Raw genomic sequence first — 21,709 nt, forward strand, 5'->3', positions numbered from 1 at the left:
CTTTTAACAGACTTTTAATATGGACACATCTAGATGCAAATCGAACCCCTGCCCTTTATTTGCAATTTGCCTACTTTCAGACAGCATTCTTTCCAGTGTTTCCATTCTTTCCTCTCTATCAGGAAACAGAGACCTTTAGCTATGAAGAATAGCCTTATTGCTTCAGATCAAAGGTCCACCTAGCACAATATTTGTCTGATCGTTCTCCATGATGCATCAGTTTATCATTCAACCCAGCCAGAGGCCTTTTTGCCAAGACAGAAATTAGGGTTCATAGAGTCGAGGCTTCAGCTAGTTGTCAGAAGTGCTGAAGACATGCCATGGTACAAACAGGCTCTGAAAATGATGCTGCAGGGCAAAGCCAAGGCTGCCATCCCTCTCAGTAATACTCCTGCCTTGTAAAAATTGGATACCCAGTGCAGCACTACTACAGCATATAGCAGAAAGAACAGTGAATTGGGTACTGCCTGTGGAAAACACACATACTGTGATCAGCAACCCTGCTGACTGGCATCATTAGAAGCACACCAGAACAAAAAAGTGAGAAATAAACACAACAGAGATATTCCTTATGACAGACCATACATCTAGACAGATTAACAAAACCCTACGGAAACCAACAACCATTCACAAAAACTGTCCATAAGCTGATGGCTCAGCTATAAAGAACTATAGGAAAGCATATACTTTATGTTCTCATCTTTGCTATTTTCATCTCAGAAAGTTTACTAAACATACCTTTTTTTTTTTTACTTATTAGTCTTCAAGTTATTAGGCTGACATGCAGGTCAGTTATTAGGCTGACTTGCAGGTTACTCTCTTCCAAGAAATCGCCTACTGTTTTGTTCCCTCTATTAGCTGGAAAGAAAAGCAGCTATCATGTCATCAGCTTCAGCAAGGCTCATGTCAAGTCAAGGACATGCTGCTTGGGATCTTCAGTCTCATAGCCATCTGCTTACCAAGTACCAAATAAAATACATTAAGTACACAGACTTTCTAATTGGCTCTTGTGAGTTACTGTTTCATGCACACTTGCTTTACTGGGGATATCTATCATGTTCATCATCTGCGACTGTAGGTGAGTACCCATATCATTAGAGAACTAAGATACTTTGAAATAAATGCCGAAATATAATTAATATTTTAAAAAGTTAATTATGTAAACAAAAATTTTAATTGCAGTCGCCTAGTTTATTTTCCCTATAAGATGGCCTTTTTAATTGGTTATAACCTTGACAGTTTAACTAATTTTTCTTCTAAGTAATGCCCTAGGCCATGCAGTTTTAGCGTTCCTGGTTGTTGGTGGTTTTGGTCTGGTTTTGTTTTTAAGAATGATTTTTGGGAATAACAAGAAAAAAAAAAAAAGACCTTAGACCTCCTTCGGTGAAGGAGCCAAGCAATGAAAAAACGCCGCTGTTGTGTGGACGCACGATGGTGTCGGGAAGTTTTACATAACCAACTGCTGAAAATGCCTTAGTGCGACGGGGGCCGTCCCCGCTCGCTCAAAGCCTGGCTGCCAAGTTTGCTGTTGTTTCCTTAAATACCAGCCAGGGCACTGCAAGCCCGCAGAGCCTCTCCGAGCCCCGCCGCCGACGGAGGCTGCGCTCCTTCCCAAGGCCGCCTCCCTCCCAGCCTTGCGGGCAGCCTGGCTCTCCGAAGCGGCCGTTTGAGCGCCGGGAGCGGAGCGTTTCAGCCGCCACTCCGGGAATCACGGAGGGAATCCTCGCTCCCTGCCCTGGGGCCGGGCAGGGCGGAGGGGGTGTCTGTGAGGGGGAGCGGCGCTGCGCCTGCGCCGAGGGGACCCCGGCGGCCATTTTGCAGCGTCAGGCGGGCGGCGAGGCGCCCCGGCAGCTGCGCAGAGGGGCCCAGGAGAGCCGGCGGGGAGGGCGGGCGGCGCAGGGCTATGAGTTAAAGTGCCGCCGCCGCCGCCCCGCCGAGTTCGGGCTTTTCCTCCCCGGCGTTCCCCCCTCCTCCCGTCCCTCGTACCGACAGCCGCCCCTCCCGGGCCGCCCCCACCCCCGCCAGCCGTGCCTGTCCTAGGGCCGCCCGCGCCATGCCGTCCGTGCCGCTGCCGCCCAAGGAGAGCAACCTCTTCAAGCGGATCCTGGTGAGCCACCAGCCCCGCTCCTCCTCCCGCCGCCGCTTCTCCCTCCTCTCCTCTTCCCTCTGGCTCGCCGGCCTCGCTCGGTGCCCTCCGGGTCACTTCGCCCGCCGCCGGAGTTGGCCCTGGCTGAGCGCACACGGATGCGGCGGCCGCGCTCGCCCGGGGGAGCCGGGCTGCCGTCGCCTCCTCGCCCCGGTTCGTCCCCGCTTCCTTCCTTCCTTTGTCTGGGGCCCGCCGAGCAGGCCGGGCGAGCCGCCCCTGCTCGTGTTGGCGGCCGGGAAGGGCAGTTGTGGCCCCCGGCCGGGGGAGGGCGGGAAGGAGGGAGGGAGCCAGGCGGGCTCCCCGGGCCGCCGAGCGCCTTCCTCCCGCCCGCCGCGGGGACTGCGGGGCGAGCCGGGGCCGCGCCGCCGCTCCCCTCCCTCCCCGCGCAGCGCGCAAGGAGGAGACCTCGAAGCACGGTGCGAGTGCAGCAGGGTTTGCTGTTGTTTGGTTGAGTCCCATCTGCGCTTCATTTCCAGCGAGAGCTTCGGCTTTGGTGTAGGGACCGGGTTAAAAGTAGTTCGCTCGCTCAGCAGTTTTGAGTATAGTTAAAGACGTGTGGTGGAATGAAGTATCCTGCTTCTGTGCGTCCTTTTCAGGACTTATCTCAACTCCTTTGTGCTGGCGAATTTCGCTCTTTGAGACTTAACGATGCAAGGGACGTTTAGTGTTTGCGAGGTAGCTTTGAAGAAGGAGCTCGCTTTAGCTGTGAGTTTCTAACTCAATCACTGTACTTTATCATGATAACACATTATGGAAAAAAAAAGCCCCACTCCTCCCTCCCGAGACAAGAAAACACCACACTCCCTTTTTCGCGAGCTTGTCAGTGTGATGGTAATGGAGTTCCAGCCTCAACAAAATTGAGGTGTTTTGTTTCAGTTTACCACTCTGCAGGCAGAGGACGTCTGTGCAGCACACTAAGTAATCCTACTGGCAGGCGGAAATTTCTTCAGTTCTCTCTGAGTTGGTTAGGTAGTTTCAGTGCTTCAGAACCACAGTAGTGGTTCAGAGGTTTACATTTGGGCTTCAGGAAGCTGAGGTCAAACAGTGTCAGTAAGCTCCTGTACTCTGTACAGAGCTGGTTTTTTTCAGCAGGTTCTTCAGAGCTGTTTTCTTTTGGCCGTTTTGCATAGTGTACAGGTTTTAAAAACTTACTGGTTCTTAATGGTGATTTGTTGCTTACTGCATGCTTATGGTATGCATCTTAGTAAGTCATTCTAGCACTCCTCTTTCTCTCGGCTAAAAATAAGTGACTAATATTAGAACGGTTAAGTGATTATTCTTACTAGCAGCAGACAAGTTCACAGTAGCAGCCACTTAAAAAGTTTTTTTGATTAGATTATAGAATGGCTTTTTAGAGATCATATTTTAGACTTTTTTTAATATTCAACGATGGATAAAAGTGTTGGAAATTACTGCTTAGGCAAGGAGGAGAGATACATAAAACTTCAGTGAAGTTCATGTAGAAATGTACTTATGTTCTAAAACTTTCAGAAGCCTTTAACTGGTGCTGTGTAGTGGCCAGTTGCAGTCCTAAAGTGTTGATCACAAAGCTACTGGCTTGTCTCTTCATGTAGTGTCTCTTCTTGAAACTTAATTTCTTAAAATTTTTTTCTGACTAGCTCTGACTCTTTTATGGTGCACTTCTTTCTGGAATACTAATGTTGGCATACTACAAATGGAACCTTTTGTTTGCTTGACATGTCTCAGGGTATTTTTGTTTAGTAGTATAGCTTGTGGTGCTAAAGGCCCTTTAATCGAACCAGCTTTTGCTTACTTTGGCACTGCTAGAATATTTTAAATGCCCATAGCATTCCTAGCAATTTCCAAAATTGGGGGCAGGGATTAAGTGGGAGGCTGCATAATAAGACCCTACAAGCATGTAGGGTCTTATTAAATTGCTACAAGCATATAGTGATTTAATCACTTGGGACAGATGCAAGGAAATTATACTCATAGATTAAGCCTTTAGTATTTTTATGAATGCTCTGCAGAGAATTAGCAGTTGAAGAAGGGAAAACTCATTTGGAGATCATGAGAAATCCTTCACAGTGACTTGATGTGTGGATGTAACATATCAGACAGGTTATCAATGTTCTGAACAAGATGCCCAAGTAACAGCAAAGCTGTCAGAGCTGCCCTGGCTAGTGTGGCCTCTTGGAGATCAATGTAAGCTGAGAAGTCTGCTCGAGAAGCTGAGTAAATAGTCTTTAAGCCACATCAATTTGTGTGCTTGCATGCTTGGCAAGGCTTGAACAAGCTGACTTAAAACTAGCACTTAGGTGATTAGGGAAGCAATAGCAATTGTGGCATAGGTAGTAGTTGATCAGGACTACTGTAAGGTAGTGCTAAAGCTCCTTTTTGCTCTGTTCTGTCTTCCAGTTCAGTTTTGTTTCTTAGGCCATACTTTCATTGTTCTGCAGAGACTTTCTCAGTCTAGATGCTCTTCCCCTGGAAGACCTGTTGTGCTTACAGGTGTGCTGTTTGGGGGTAAGGGGCTGAGCCGCTTCAAGCTCTTCCACTTCACAGCCTCACAGAAGGCATGGATGAAGTATTTGAATATGTTCCCCTCTCATGGAAGGGGAAAAACATCATAAGTAAGAATTAATGTAGGAGTGCTTGTGCATTTCTTGCCAATTAAAGTTGGTCTTCAGCTTAGGTGATTTTTTAAGTGAATGGGGCACATGCTGTCTAAAGTAAGCATACTCCTGGTAGCTTAGAAAGGCTTCTTGTTAAGGTTGAAGTTTGGTATCATGTATTTGGTGTTTACTTCTAGTAAGCTTAGCCTAATCTTCTATTTTGTGTATTTAAAATTGAGCTGTAAACTTGCCTTCAGAGTATGTTTCAGTTTAAGCAGCTTTGATTTTTTTTTTTCTTTCACCCAAGAATCCATACTATAAACTGTCTCAGAGATAGTCTTAAACATTGGATTTATGGAATCAAGTCAGCCCTGTCTGTACAGGACATGGCAGTAGTCTTTGTAAGTTATCTAGAAGGCTTTAGAGGAAAGCCTTGGGGTTCTTGTCATGCTTTCGTGGCTCACTTGCCAAGTTGGTCTTGTTTTGTTTTCAAGAAATGCTTACTGTCTTCTAATATGTATTGGTGTGAGCCCAGGCTCAAGCAGTGTAAGGTATGATTTGATGTTGTTTCATGTTTGATAGAACTGTGGATAGTATCGTACCTGTAACCGACTAATCCTTTGGTTTCTTAGCAAATTCCTCATATTGCTGTTGCCTAAAATAAGGTTTGCTGCTTTAATTGCAGATGACTTCAGCTAATAAGACACAAAAAGTCTGGAAGTATATAGCCTTGCAGCAGTGGGTTGTTGCTACTCAGTTCATTCAGACATACATTTTCCATTTTTCAGGGTAAGGAAATGTTAGAAATTACTTCAAGTGCCCTCTCTGAGGACTTGTTCAACTTCTCTGTAATGTCCTTTTCATTCTCCAACTTCTTCAATAACCTTAAGAGATTTCTTTTTTGATGAAATATAAATATACAGGCGTTTGTAGGATTTAATTAATTCTTATCCATAGAATTCTGAAAGCTTTTTTAAAATTTTATTTAATGAAATAATAATAGTTTATAAGCATGCAACTAGTCAGTCTCCTGGGAATGATGTGGGGGAGTTACTGAACTATTAAATTTGATAATTGGGAAGTTATGTTATGCTAATTAGGATCTCCCAAATGAGATAGATACCATAGCTGAGGTAGCCATTATTCACCCACCACTGGAGCAGTGGATATATGAAGTCTCTGACATTTAAAGACCCCTTCCTTTTAAAGACAGGAGTTTGGAGCAGTTGCTTAAAATCTTCTGGTGTAACTTAGGACTGATTCTTGGTGTGGTTGTTGCCTGTGCTGCTGAGGACAGGCAGCCTAGGAAGAGTGTAAGGGGTTCCCTCCATAAGGACTTTCAGACAAGGTGGTGAGGATGCCTGGCTACTGCAAACTACTGAAATGACAGAATTGCAGAGGATAGATGCCAGCCTGGTGGTAAGAGTCAGTAAGGCTTTCATAAGGGAAAGTCACACTTCACATTTGTCAGTGATTTGAGACAGTCTCATTTGGAGAAGACTTAATCCCAGATAGATGTTCTTGGTTTAGTTTTTCAAAAGGAGTTTGTGAAGGTCATCATGCAAGGCTCAGAAAGGAGGCTTCTGTGGAATGCTGTGGGTTGTTTCTTGAGTCTGGACTTTTATTTATACTTTTCTTTTAAAAAATGTTAATTTTTCAGAGTTAAGTCTCTCCATGTTTTATGCTGGAATTTCTTCTTATTTGGCTGTTTATATGGAACAGAACAAGCACTGAATAGCAGGAAGAGCTCAGTTCAGAACTATTTGTGGCACAAAAAGTGAAGGCCACCTGAAAGCTTCCATCTTTTTGGAGCAAGTTGAGTCATAACAAGTAAAATTGCTTGTAGAGGAATGTAGGACTTGGAAATCCGTATTTATTGCAGACCTTGTATGGGCTGTGAGATGGATTGCCCCAAGATTTGAGATTTTTAGAAGTATTTGAAGTTTCATTAAAACAGTTTCCCAGATACATTGAAAACTGGTGATTCCTGGGAAATCCATAGGCTGTTATGCTACTGCCAAGTACACTGCAAGTCCATGTTTGCAGTGCAGTGTGCTTTGCTCTTTCCCCTGGTTCCTCCCCCAAGCCTCCTCGGAAGGAGGAGTATGAAATTGGAGGGAGAAAGACCTTAACAGAAGATTCAGGAGTTAAGTAAGTACTTGCCTGTCTTCAAGCTATCATGATTTATTTTGATTTTGGTAGAAACAGTGGCTGCAAAGTAGCAGGCTCCAAACAAGAAGTTGTTAACAAAAAGGTAGAATCCTTTTTGTTAACAAAACTTTTTGTGAGTGAAGGTAAACCCTTTGCTTGGAATGTTGATGAGGCACAAATAACTGGAGGCTGAGAACATTCTGGTGAGAACTGCAGTAGAGCTTGTCTTACTCAAAAGCCTCTCTCTCTGCATCCAGCCCTTGTATCTTACTGCTGGTGGCCTGTCCCAGGTGTGTCTGATCTCAGCTCTGATCTGCTGTGATTCAGGCGATTTTTGGCTGAATCACTGTGTTGTTAAGGATGGAATGTCGAGATTAAATTGATGTTGACAGCTTGCGTTGGTAATTGTCTTGAACTTGCTTGAAGATGCCAAAATAAAATTGGCACTTTTAAAGCCTGATGTTTATTTTACTGTGTTTTGTATCAGATACCACAAAACAGTGCTGGTGTTCATGGTTTCATTTACTTAACTGCTCTCAGATGCAGTTCCACTAGGTTGTGGAGCCACCTGCTTAGTCTGAGTTCTTGCTAAGGAAATTGCAATTCATCCCAGGAGATGGGGTAGATTGGGCTCTTCAGTACCTCTGCACAAAGTGCAGATTGAAAATTACTGGAAAATGTCTGTCTGGGCTGTGACTTGTCTCATTTCTAGTGTTGCTGTTATGGTGTTTGCTTTGTAGGGCCACACATGTTCATAAACAGGAGAGAACTGTATTAAGTCAAGCAATGAAAAGTTACAAAAGCAAAGTACTTGCCAGCAAGAGCTCTTTCTACTCTGTTTTCTTATTTCTGCCCTTTTGAAGCAAAGGATATTCTAGGAATTCAGATTGTATTGAGTGTGTGTGCACAGCACAAAATTACACTAGGCCTTAAGGCAAGGTTATTGATAATGCCTTCCCCTTTTAAAAGAGGTATAGTTTAGAGGGCCGTTAAAGAGGTCTGTGGACAATAAATGATGAAAAAACATTCTCTTATCGTACATGTTCTTTCCCATAATAAATAGAATATCAATTTTATTCTGCCAATAATAAAGAATACAAGCAGCAAGTGATTACAGCTGTTACTACCAGCTGCATTATGTACCAAGTTTTGCATCTTCTGATGATCTGAACTTGAATAATTATGAAAATCTGGTTGAGGAGCAAAAATACTGTTGTTGTATACAGAGTATCATGATACTGAAATCTTAGATATTACTGGGACATTAATACATTGACCAAAATGTTACCACCATGTAGTGCTGGCTGCTTATTCTGTTGCACATCGTTGTCTGTGTTCTGACTCAGCACTGTTCTGCATTGCTAAGTCCCCAGGTCTGGGCAGGAATGATGTGGCCTGTCCATTTTGACAAGTAAAGCAATCAAGGGTGTGTATCTATGTTGTCTTCCTCTTTTTATTTCAGATGATGAGGTTATGTTAGCTGCTCTTACCAGTGGAGTAATAGCAGACATGGGGTGGCCATGCATATATAAAATCCTGGTAGGGTATGGAGAATGGGTAGAAAAACATGTTGATACTCTGGAATGGTTACCCTGGGACTAGAAGTTTTAAGATGCTTGAGACAGGGTTTTCTTGGCCTCCGTGACCCAAAGCCTCTTCCAGCTGATACTTTTTTTTATTCTCTAAAACACTGGTGACTTGAAGTCAGTGTGGAGAGAGGGAGAGGGATGCTGTTTGGCAAACCTCATGAAGAGGTTTCTATTCTGTCTCTCAACTTCAATGGTATCATGATACTTTCTTTTTGTGTATCAGCATTGGAAATATTCATATAGTTTGTAATATGAGGAGCATTTCCAACACAGATGCTGAATGCCTTCAAACAAGATGGACAGACCTTGCTATTAAACTGGTGAATAATTTAATAATTATTTATTAGCTTAGAAGCAGTAACTGCTGAATGTTGCCTAAATCTAAGGTACTGATTCAACTAATTTTGTAAGCTGCTGTAGAAAGTAGATTGCCTGTTTTATGTTGATGGCATAGTTTTATAGATGTGCAGTAAAACAAGGCTTTTTAAAAGGTCCGAGTGTTAAATGCCAATTAAGAATACTGACAGTGTGCTGATGTTCCCCTATTGGTTGTGCCTGGTTTTGGTCAGAAATGTGTATCAGTAATTTGATCAATCCCAAAGTAGTTGTCAGATAGCTCCTAGGAAAAGGTGCTGATCAGAAGCTGTGCTGTTGATAACTCTGTGGGTTTTTTACTACTGAACTTGATCACCATTGTGACTGGGAGAGATTTCCAGCATAACTGACTTCCAACACTCTTCCCATAAGGCTTGATGGAAGCCTTGCCCTTTTTCCCTAGGCTCTGAAGTTCCACATTTAGTCCTTGGTTTCCTGCTTTAAGCAGCACTTCCATCAGTGTTACAGAGCATTGAGAAGAGTATTTTTTTTTTTAATGAATCCTAGGTGTTGCCAAAATCTTCTCTGAGTTCTACACCAAAATCTTGGCAACAGGAGCCAAGGCACTACTTGGCAAGAAGAATGTAGAAACTGTTGAGTGCTGAGAGGTCTGCAGGCAGGATTATATGGAAGTACAGTAGCAGGGAAGACTAAAACAAGTGATGTCTTAAACAAGTCTTATTGAGGAGTAGCTGAGGGAGCTGTGGATTTTTAGCCTGGAGAAAAGGAGGCTCAAGGGAGACCTTATCACTTGCTATAACTGCCTGAAAGAAGATGGTAGTGAGGTGGGAGTCAGCATTTTCTCCCAGGTAACAAGTGGCAGGACAAGAAGAAATGGCCTCAAGTTGCATCAGGGGCGGTTTAGATTGGATATGAGGAAAAATTTCCATGCAGAAAGGGTGGTTAACACTGGAACATGCTGCCCAGGGAAGTGGTTGAGCCACCAACCCTTGGGAGAATTACAAAGGCGTGTAAATATGGCACTCGTGAACGTAGTTCATTGAGAACATGGCAGCTGGACTTGGCAGTTATAGAGGTCTTTTCCGGCCTAATGTTTCTCTCATTTGTTTTTCTAATAAAACTTGAAGCTGTATTTACCCAGCTATGTTAAAATTGTTTAATTTGGTTTGAAGTGCTTGTTTTTCTGTTTGGTGGTTCTGATGCTCCATCATGTTTGTGGCAAGGCAGCCTATTGATGTGCAGACCTGTCTCAACAGAATGTGGGCTGTACAAGTAGGATTGGAGAATAATGCTAAAATGCTGTTTATGGTTTGGATTTTGTGTTTGATAAACTCTTATCAAGAGACAGCAGAATCAATTTTTAAATTGCAGTGTTGTTAAAGAAATTGCACATGGAATTATAGAGCAGCTTGGGTTGGAAGGGACCTTTAAAGGCCATGTTGTCCAACCCTGTGCCATTAGGAGTGACATCTTCAACTAGATCTGATGGCTCAGAACTCCTTGAATATTTCCAGGATCATCTGTCACCTCTGTGGGCAGCCTATTCCAGTGTTTCACCACTATAATCATAAAACATGTCTTCCTTATGTCTAGTCTGAATTGATCTTTTAGCCTAGAAACATCACCCCTTAGCCTATCACAATAGGCCCTGCTAAAAAGTTGTCCCCACCTTTCTTACAAGCCCCCTTTACACAAGCTCACCATCAGGTGGGTCAGTGTACAATTTGGATTGAAGGTCAGTGCAGCTTTATTACAGTCACAGACCATCTTAAACAACTTTAAATTATTGAAACATGTAAGCTGATCAGGGAAGCCTGTTTGCTGTGTTTAACACTATTTGGTTTGATGCAATAGCTGTCCTCAGTCTTTGAATGTGATGCTACTCTTTATTTAGTCTTCACATAAAAATGCTTTGTTAAATAATGCATCACTTGAATACCTTGCTGCAGCTGCAGTCTCTCTTCGAGCCACCAGTTGAGATTGTTTTTTGTTAAGGCGACTTCTTGGAAGTGAGTGTTAATGTCTGAGATAATGGGATGTTCTTCAGCCATAAAATTGCCTGTGTATTAAACTATGTGTGGAAAAATGTAACTGTTCTCTCAATGCAGGACCTTTTCCAAAGCAGCAGATGCTATGTCTAGGTAGATGTAGTTTGTAAAATCATCCCTGCACTAACCCTGATGTTGTAAATAGTTAAACACAAGTAAGATATAAATGACACATGTGATTGAGTAGTGATAAGTGAACTCCTTCTGTTTTATAAGTAATGCCAGTGATTCAAATCCTTGATTCTGTTCATATTTAGTAGTGGAAGGGATTTTAGGTCTTTAAAAAAATGACATACAAAAAAAATAGAATTTATGAATGGCATTTTGCTAAGTAGATGCAGCAAAGAATTGTAATACAGGAATCAAATCTTTTCTTGTTTTTCATTGTTGTATCCTTGTTAGTAGGACTTTTTACCCTTACAATTACAGATACTTCTCAGATGCAGTGCCAATTTGACATCTGTGTAGAGGCACTTGATACTTACCTGAGAGGACACAAACCTGTATCTAGATTGGTATGGCAGTCTACAAGCAGATTATATGGTTGAGTTAGTGTTGAAAAAGGGAATAAATGAGATTTTTGCCAGATGAGGTAGCATCCTTCTAGGAACATCTTGTAGCAGAAGTTCTGAATAACATTTTGGTCTTGCCACAATTTCCCTTTGAGGTTTCAAGTGTGTTAACATTCACGATCTGATTTTAGCTTTAGCAGGAAGTGATTGCCATAAAGGGGTGATGGGGAGCATCACATTAAGCACTACAGATAAGACAGTTAAAAAAACCAAACAACTCAGCAAATTAACTTGAGCTTTTAGTGAACCAAAGACTTAATGCAGTGAGACAGATTCTAGTAAATGCATTTCAGCTACATTTGTCCTGATAAGTAAAAAAACCTTGAGAACACATATGGAGACATCAGGCTTCCCAACTGTATGATGTCCATCTGTCCTACCTGAAAAGAGGCTGTAGTAACATGGGGGTTGGTCTTTTCTCCTAGAACCTTCAGGATAAGAGGAAATGGCCTCAAGTTGCACCAGGGGAGGTTTAAATTTGATATGAGGAAAAATTTCTTCACTTGAAAGTGTTGTCCAGCATTGGAAGAGTCTGCCAAGGGAAGGGGTTAGATACCAACCCTAGATACTTTCAAGATGTGTAGATGTGGTACTTGGGGACATGGTTTAGAGGTGGACTTGGCAGTACTGAATTAAAGTTTGGACTTGGGCCTCTGAGGTTTTCTCTCAACCTAAATTAAGGATGCTGGCTGTCTTGTCAGCAAGCCAAGAAACTGAATATTGAACTTACATTTCCTCTCAGTGTGGAGTGTGTTAATTTCTCCCTCCCATTCATCTGTTGGGCATTAGAAAATGTGGTCTTGTCTGTCCTCCAAAAATCACATTTGTCTCTAATTATCTTCAATTCAGTTCTTATTCTAGGCCTGAGACTGAACTCTATAGGATAAAAATGTCAGAACAAGGATAATGGATCTGATTTCCTCCAGTAGTTAATCTATTTTGAGTGCACACTTGTCTCAAATAGCTTCTGGTTAAGCACTGCTGTATATTTGGGGTTTCACTCAACATTGCAAGAACCGTGAATGAATGTTCACTATTGCTAAGTTTTAGGCATACTTGAATAAGTTTAGAAAGAATACATAGCACATTGTTGGCATTTTCCTAGGATTCCCTAAAAATGGTACAAAGCATCCTAAGTTAATGAAGAAAGTAGATGAGCAGGAGAGTGTCACCTTCCCCTAGAGGGGACTCCAAGTTTTGCCACAGGTTATTTCTGGTAAAAGATGTTGAAACTAGTTCTCAGTTAAAAAAAAAAAAAAAAAAAAAAAAAAGCCAAACAGATCTTTTCTGTTGCTGTTGTTTAAATGTGAATTCCCATAGTACAACTGTTTGCTTCTCTAGCCATCCTGCCAGAAATCAGTCAGGCAGATCAACCTGATCTCATATCAAGGTTAGCTCTCTTTTGTTTTGAGAGTTGATTTTGGTGACCTCCAAGGGTTCCTGCTAGCCTAAATTGTTCTATGATTTAATCTGCACTTAGTCATGATTAGCTGCAAGTGTCTTGAGTTGCAGGCATCAAGAACCTAAAAACTGTCTGCAGTTAAGCCCTTCCTCACCGACTGGGAGAGGACCCTTGTTTTGCTACCTTAGCCAATTCCCCAAAGTGAGCATGCATATGTTTCTTTATTGCTTTTACCCTGTGAAATAATGGTATTATCTGTTCTGATTGCAAAGGAGTTACTGTCTCCATATTAATTTAACACAGATTTTGCCTTTATCCTGGAAGATTGATGGAGTGGGAATGATCCATGAGAGACTGCTAAAGCACTCAAGCACATAACTGAAATGACATATCTTCTCCTGAGAATAGCTATCTAAATTACAGCAGGACAATACTCCTTATTAGCTGAAAATGATGCCAAGTTAAGCCTGGTTTGGTAGTTTTCCTACAGTTAAAAAGCATAAGTGACCTGGAATCACTTTCATGCTTACTGACACAAGCATGCCTTTAACTGGTTTAAACAGATTTGTCTTAGTGATCCACTGTAGTGATCAGTAGTTGATTTAAATTGCTAAAACCTTACTGTTTTAGGTAGTATCTTCCTAAAGAGGAAAAGGGACCCATGTTCACATTTTGTTTCTTCCGTATGTTCCCACAGTTAAACCATACAGTTTGCCAGTTTACCTAGTAATTAGGTAAATGGTATTCTAAGTATATCTGCAAGTAGCCTTTAGCTGTACTATTACAGGTAGAAATTAAATGTTTTATTTTTTAATACGTAGGTAAATTCTCCCAATCTGATACCTCTATCACTTAATCAAATGAGGTTATAATAAGTGTTTCCTACTTCATGGTTTCTCTCTTTTTTCTAAAAGTCTGTATTGGCAACTAGGAAAGTTTTCTGTCTTGAAATGTCTTTTTCTGGGAAGTCACTAGGCCAAGGAAATGGGATTTTGAAAGGAGTGTCTAGACTCTGAGATTAATTCTCCTCAAAAGTTCTGTTGAGTCAAGATTCCTAACTGATTTCTATTTTAAGAATTTCTGAATTGAAGTAGATATTGCTACTTCCCTTTGCCTATTTCTGTTGAAAAGGAATTACTTTTTTAATAAAAAAGTAGACCATGAGGTAGAGTATTTGTTGCGTGTTCTGAATGCTGAGAAGAAGCAATTTAATATGAATAGATATATTTGTCTAGAGGTTGGTGGTGATCTGATCACCATACCTTGCTGGACGAGTGACTACATTTGTAATAGTATGTTAAGGTACTGTGGTTTTAAATGCATTTCAATGATTATATTTCACATCTTTTACAGAAATGTTACGAACAAAAACAGTACAAAAATGGACTCAAGTTCTGCAAGATGATCCTTTCTAACCCAAAATTTGCTGAACATGGAGGTAACTGCAGACTAAAGATTATTTTTTTTTGTCTCCTGTCAAGAGCTTAAATGTTTTATTAGTCTACATCATACTGTTGAGAAAGAAAAGAGCATGTTGTGGAATGTGATTCTGTTGTTATGACTGAATAATTACTCTGGATTTTCAGTCTTTGTGGATTCAGATCAGGTTTCCACTCTGCCTCAGTCAAACACTCCTGTGCACTGGGATGTTGAAGTGAAAATATATGGTGGAAGCAGCACTTCACTGAAGCTTCCAACTTGCCTTTCTAGGTTTCTGGGTCAGAATGCTAGTGTGGGTTTTCCTTACATTCCTATTTAAAGCAAGCCCAGCCTTTTTTTGAATATTATATGAATGTGTTCTGCCAATAAATTAAAAATTGGGAGGGTTTTTTGTCAAGTTCATAGGCTTAAATTTTCTGCACTGCATACCGAGTTGCTGCTTAAAGGGAGCAGAGTTAAGTGTAATACTGTTGCTGTTAATATGTGAAGCTGAAGACAGAATCTGGTGATCCTGCTCTGATAAGTATTGTAGGAAACAGAAGAGCAGAATATTGCTTCAATTTACATCTGTTAAATTCTATTTACATCCTCAATAGGATACTCTAGTCTTACTGTATTACAGGTTTCTGTTACATTATTCAGACACTTTCCTTCTGATACAGTGGATTTTTTAGGGTTTTTTTTCTGTTGAAGCAACCTAACACTGAGTGTGCATGTACTGTGTTAGTAAAATTATTTTCCTACTTAATGCTGTCAGATCTTGTCAAAATGTTTGACTAATCCTTTTTGTGCTTCCATTCATGTTTGCTGTTTCTTTGTTGTCTTCATTACTTCCCTAGAGATAAAAGCAGGTTTTTTTGTTGCTTCAAATCTAGAGTGGTTCAGCTCTGACCTAATGCATTTGTCTCTACTAGCACTTCTGTTTTTGTAACATCTCAGTATACAGATCTGTCTTTTCTGCTCTTGCTGCCTCTTAAACTTTTCCAGGACAGCTAGCTGCCTTGGCAAGCCACATACTACATGGCTTTGAGCCACTCATGGCTTTGAAGCTTGGGAGTAAAGCCTGGAATGGACAGCTGAGGCAGAACTAAGCCAGTGAAATGATCTGGTGGAAAGCTGCATTTGTCACCTTAAGCCTCAGAGAAAGAGTTTCAAAAGTTTAGTGAGAAGGTGGCAAAACAGATGGATTGATGTGGATGGGCAGTTATCTCCCTGGTGTGGGACGGCAGGATTAGCTTGCTCCCTTTCCCAACAGTGCAGATATTCTTCTTAAAATGTCTTAATGTTACTTGAAAGGTATCATTCTGGCTTTCTCTGTTCTTACAGTGTGGATGTAGGACAAGTAAAAAACAACAACAAAAAAAAGCCCTTGACTAGTTTTGGGTCATCATTCACTTATAGGTGTACTGTGCAGAAAAAGTGTTAAATGGGTCTATCAATAAAACTTCAAACTGCTCTTACAGCTGACCTTGAGGTCATGGTCTGTTGCTATTAATACTGGGGAAGAGGTTGTAGTTGGAGGAAAAACAGAGCATTATGATGAAAAAGGTGACTGATCTTCTGGCAGGAACCAAAAAAAGTGGTCTCTTATTTAACAAAAACACTGAAATATGAATCTGGAACAGCTTTCAGACATAGTGCATGCTTTACATGCAACTTGCTTGTCTACTGTGTGCCTTGAAGAATGGGGGAAGAGGGAGAGCAGTAGTCATACCAACATACTGTTTGCAATCCTGTGCCTCTCAGAATGTTGATTAAAATGTTATTGCATTGCGGTCTCATACACTTGTAATAGGGTAGCAGTAAATATGCTTCCCTTAACTAATTTTTTGTAAGAAGTCTGTAACAGGGGAACAGACTGTGACAGAGATTTGTTCCTTGTGGTGGACACAGCCTTTTTTCCCCTTGGTCTTTTAATGGAGAACTTTAATACACATTGAGGAGCTCTCTAAATTTGCTCTGGCTTATTGTTAACTCCCTCAAAGCCAGCTAAGTGTATTTTTTAATTAATAAAAGTTAGTGTTGTCTGTTTTCGTCACATCTGCATGATGCTCTACAAGTGATCTTTTTAGGACGAGTTTCAAGAAAGGAAATGATCCATGTAATAGTCTTCAGCTGTGCTAGGCTGCTATCGTGATCTAAATTTATTTTTTAATGGGGGACTTTACTGTGTAACAACTTCAAAGGATATCTGCACTGTGAAGCTGGCATATGGGAAGTCAGAAACATAAGTATCTGATACTTCTTACAGAGACTCTTGCGATGAAAGGACTGACCTTGAACTGCTTAGGGAAGAAGGAGGAAGCGTACGAATTTGTTCGTAAAGGACTTCGTAATGATGTGAAGAGTCACGTCTGTATCCTTTGTAGTACAAAACCTGATTGTTTTGCTATGGCACACTATTGATGGAAATCTAAGATGCTGAGATTGTGACAAAGACTTCTGATGCACAAAATTTTTGTCGGTGAATCAAGTGGAGTTCTGTGTTTTTTCCTTACTGTAAATCTGGAGTATAATTGAGGTTACAGATAGGCAAGCAAGGAAAAGTAGAAATTGTACACAAATTCCACTGTTAGAATGAAACACTTCTATGAGTAAGAATTCCTACTGTAATTGTGTCAGCATGTTTTAAACAATAAATCTGTGACTAACTCTTACAGTCTGGTGGAGTTTGGACAATTTAATTTGTATAACAGTGCTCAGAGGGCTCTGAATGTGACTTAAGCAGTAACATGTCATTTAAAAAAAAATTGGAAACATTTAGTAGTCTACAATGTGTTAGTAAAGTCTGGCTGCAGTAATCTATCTTCATTTGTAAGGGTACTGATCTTCAAGGAAGATGTCAAGTTGTTTGGCCTCTAACACAAGTGCACTACAGTTACTTTGTGAAAATTGTAAATGTATCTTCCTTAACCTGCATTAGGTTGGCATGTCTATGGTCTTCTGCAGCGTTCGGATAAGAAATATGATGAAGCCATCAAGTGTTACCGGAATGCACTCAAACTAGATAAAGATAACCTACAGATCTTGAGAGATCTCTCTCTGTTGCAGATTCAGATGAGGGATTTGGAAGGATATAGAGTAAGTATTCACTTTGAATTCCCACTCATTGCTGCTCACCTTCTCTTGTTCTATTCCTCTGTGAAGCCTTTTATTGATAGTATTTCTGTTGCTACTCTTATCTGTTTCAAAAATATTTTAAGCTATTGTTTAGGAAAGCAGGAAAAGATATTGCAGTAAAGCTCTATATGAGGTTGAGAGCAGAACTAGAAATATTTGTTCTGTGCAATTGGATTCACTAGTCACTTTAAAAATAGTTCTTAACTCATTTTTTACTAAAATAGTAAGAAAAAGGTACAGTACTTAAATTAGCAAGTATTTATCAAGCAATTGTGAACCCTACAAACTGTGTTTTGGGTGCAAATGCTGAAGGTGTTTTTGGTAAGAAGTACACTATGACATTTCTTGTTAGTATGTGGGTAACTTGCCCCATGGTGACTGATTTCTGGAATCCCAGTGATGATGATTATTATTATAAATAACACCTTAAAATTTGTCCAAAACCAGTGAGTAGTTTCAAAATGGCTGAACTGATTTGTCTGTTACATATGAAGTAGAGGACTGGACTGTGGGCTTGACATTAGTTGGTCTCCTTACTAAGGATGTTCATTCCCTTGAATTTGCTAATGCAAAGGAAAAATAGAATCACTGACCCAAGGATATGATTTGACTCGAGAAGAAGTTCTGAGAAGTGTTGCAGTAGTTTGTGAGGACTTTGTGCCTATGAGAGTGAATGCTACTCTTTCAGTGGCAGTGAGCTCCTGCCTTCTGCTGGAAAGGGCTTTCTGAGATTTCAAAGCCCTTTGGAAATAATTTAGGCCCTTTGGAGGTGCTCATGAAAATGACACCTTCTTTATCTCCTGAAATAGATTTTATGTGTTGTTCCATGGCTTGTGTATTTAGAATGTAACCTCCAAATTTATGATACAGAAATGTGCTGCTTTTCACCATGCTGTTAGAATTTCAAAGGTTGCCTAGGACTTTTAAAAATTCTTTTAAAATAGTAGCTGTCTTGGTGTTAAATCATGATACATGTGTAGTAACTCTGGTTAAAAATTCTTCTTTTAAAATTGCTTTTCTTTTACTGAAGGAGACAAGATACCAGCTGCTTCAACTGCGCCCCACACAACGCGCTTCCTGGATTGGATATGCTATTGCATACCACTTACTAAAAGATTATGATATGGCCTTAAAATTACTTGAAGAGTTTAGGAAAACCCAGCAGGTAAGATTTCCTGGTCTGGAAAGAGAGCACTTTTTGTATAAGGGATGGAATCTGAGGAATTAATTCTTTGGGAATAGAAAACAATTATGAATTTGGTATAAATTTGTTATCTGTGAAGCTTTCTGCTTTGAGAAATAAACTGTAAGAGTTTAATTTATAAGAGTAGTCTCATGTGAAGTAACTTAATGCTTGTGAGACTTGTAGCTAGAGAAAACCTGTGATGATCCTGCCCCTTTACAGTAGGTGAAACTACAGAAAATACTTTAATATTTTGGATGCGCTCATTTGCCCTTTCTCCTGCCATAATCTGGATGACATTACAACTCTACAAAGAATGAAGTATTGTCAATGGTTTGTATGCATCTGTATCTAGTATACTTAAAATCAATGCTTGGTTTCAAAGTAACATGAATGTGTAGCTGAAGAGTCTTTGATCAGATGTGGTGTTGGTGAGATCTGACTAAATGAAATCGTACAATCCTAAAATCACTGAGTTTAGCCTTGTTGTGAGAGACGCTATTCCTGTGTTCTGATAGTGGTAATGCAGAGCTATAAAGTCTACATTAGCAGAACAGAGTGGATGTGTTGATTATTCTGCAATGTGGAAAGAAAAAGAAACATGTTTATAGATCCATTCAGCTGGGGAGGCATCTGGAAAGTACTGTGTAAAAATACTAAGATATTACCTGACCTCTAAACTGTGTTTTTAAAACAAAAATCTCATATCCTTTTTGAGTTGTTATATATGGGATTAAGTGTAAGAAAGGAAATAAATGGTGAGGAGAGACCAGTGTTTATCTTGATCACATATCATGGTCAAAAAAAGGATGTTGCAAGCTGGGTATATATAGCTTGATATTTCAGAAGAGCTGTAACTTCAGCATTGAGTAAAAGCTGGAAAGAGTAAGTTTTAATCAAAATTGGGTCATCTTCTGTGAGTGTTTGACAACCAAAAAGTCATCATTCTCAAATGAGTCAGCAGCGCCCAGTCTGAGTTTGGTGTCAAAATGACTGAGTTAGAAAGAAAGACTATATAGTAGGTGGAAAACCAGAAAATGTCGCATAAGAAACTCTTAAAAGAGGCTCTTCAAGGTGCCAAGGTATTGGCACCTTGGAAGTGATGGTGTTTGTGTTGCTGTCTTTTCTAAAAGGTTGTGTGTAAATATGTTTGTTTGAGGGCAGTCATGATACACTGTGCAGTCTAGTGACTAAGCCAGATTTAAATACTGTAGATGAATGCATTGTATCGGTTGAGTCTGCTGTGCAAGTTAGTAACATCTTAAATCTCACCCAAACAAAGATGATCTTAAGATGAGTGCAAACGCTGATGCCATTTTCTGATAAACCTGGAGCTATTTGGGAAATTCACGTAAATAGGAAGGTGGTTTGTACTTGTACAATGAGCTGGTTTAACTGTTGATTTGTATCATGTCAGTCAGAGGCAAGTGGTGGAAAAGCTGCTTGGGCATTGAAGGACAGAAATATGCTACAAATATTGGACAACATAGTTTTATAGGAAATTAGTCCCATTGAACATCTCCTCTTTTTTTTGAGATTATTAGAGACAGTTAAGTAGGTATATTATCTTTTCTCCTCCAAAACACTAAAAATACATATGCACACATTAGTTGCATTTCTCTTGAAAATAGTCTTGTGCTTTGTTGTGCCAGCTCCCTGAAGAGTGCAGGCCCAGGGGGAACCCTAAACACTGGAAGAGAGAATCAATGTAGTTGGGTCCAGAGCAGTCAGGAGAGCCCAGGCAAACTCACAGCTCAGTTTTGCCATGCATTGGCTCTTCCACAATACTCCCCAAATGTACTGCTTTTGCAGTGTCTGGATTTTTCAGTCCTGCAGTTAAAATAATTAAGTTCAGGACATTGCATGGATCTTTGAGGAGATACACATCTTGCTTACTTTCCTTCCCAAATCTCTCCTCTTGGCCTGTAGTTCATATGCACTCAAGTTGATAGATGAACTTCTGTGATGGACTTCACAGACAATTGCATGTGACTGCAATAGAAAAGTGGTAATTTAAAGAAAGGGTAATCCAAACCACTTGTGAGCAGCACGCTTCAACAAACAGATGTTTTTGAGGAGTTTTATGGCAATCTGTATTAGGCCTGATACTGTGTACCATTCATGTTAATGAATAGACAAGGAAATGTAACATGTTGCATAAAACGCTGCTGTCATAATAATTGAGAAATAATGGTAATGCAGGATGATGATATTTATTTATGTGAATTACTCAGGCAGCTCTGTCCTTTCAGATATGAATGCAAACAGCCAAGACCAAGCAGCAAAACTAAGAAAAAAATCAAGGAACTGTCTTTTTAGTGATCGTAGATTAATATCTGAAGATGCAGTATTACAAAATAATGCAGCTAATCTAGCTACAAGTTGTTGCCAAAACCAGGAATCTGAGTTTTTCCTGTGTGCTCACCCCACTTCCTTGTGCAGTACTGGCTGACTTGTGGAGGGTTGGTTCAGGAAGCCTAAGTGCCAGAAAGCTAATCACTCTTTGGAAGGATTGATTGGCTGAACTGAATAACTGTGAGGTGATAGAGGAAGGGGAATAATAGAGGGAAGTGAGCTGCCTTTGTTGATCCAGGCTGCAGTTAGTCTGACTTAGTTTGCTGTAAAGCTGTCCTTCAGGGCAAGCTTATGGGTGAAAAGTAAAGTACCCTCTTAGTTAAGACAAGCAGGGATTTTTATCCATAAAGTACTCCTTGCTTAGCAGGGAAAATAAAGGAAGGAATAATAGTGTCAGGAAGCTGATTAACAAAGTGATAAATTGCTTTTTATCCTTGACAGTTTTATTCTAGTGGCTAAGTTATCACTGGAAATGGTGAATTTTCTCTTAGTGTGTTAAGATCAATGTTGCCTGTCATCTGAAAGCTGTAAATTGGCCAGATGCACAATATTTCAGGCAAAAACAGGTTATGAGGTTAAAGGCAGACATCACTGCAGGAAATGTAACAGCTTGTGCTGTCCTAGCTTAAGTCAAAATTATGTAAGAGTCAGTTCAGAATTAAAATTTTGAGAACCAAGGTGTAAAGCAACTATGCAATGCATTTTACTGTTGTATGTCCCGTTTTTCCTTTCTTCTTTTCCAGAACAATTTTTTTATTCTTAATTTTTTATTTTATTCGTAATTTTCGCAT

The 21,709-nt window shown here is 40.4% G+C and overlaps 1 protein-coding gene across 2 annotated transcripts in view; it reads left to right on the forward strand.

The window, feature by feature from the left end:
- Positions 1-1,864: 1,864 nt before the first annotated feature.
- NAA16 (N-alpha-acetyltransferase 16, NatA auxiliary subunit) overlaps positions 1,865-21,709 on the forward strand; it is a 61,369-nt gene continuing 41,524 nt past the window's right edge. For both annotated transcript variants that reach the window (XR_004980230.1, XM_036383106.2), the window contains exons 1-5: positions 1,865-2,107; positions 14,174-14,258; positions 16,512-16,616; positions 17,184-17,341; positions 18,411-18,545. Coding sequence is in view for 1 of the 2 variants with exons in the window: in XM_036383106.2 (XP_036238999.1) it covers positions 2,054-2,107; positions 14,174-14,258; positions 16,512-16,616; positions 17,184-17,341; positions 18,411-18,545 (537 nt within the window). In the remaining variant the exon portion in view is untranslated. The remainder of the gene's footprint in view (positions 2,108-14,173; positions 14,259-16,511; positions 16,617-17,183; positions 17,342-18,410; positions 18,546-21,709) is intronic.

This window comes from Molothrus ater, chromosome 2 (assembly GCF_012460135.2).
Source record: "Molothrus ater isolate BHLD 08-10-18 breed brown headed cowbird chromosome 2, BPBGC_Mater_1.1, whole genome shotgun sequence".
Classification (NCBI taxonomy): Eukaryota; Metazoa; Chordata; class Aves; order Passeriformes; family Icteridae; genus Molothrus; species Molothrus ater.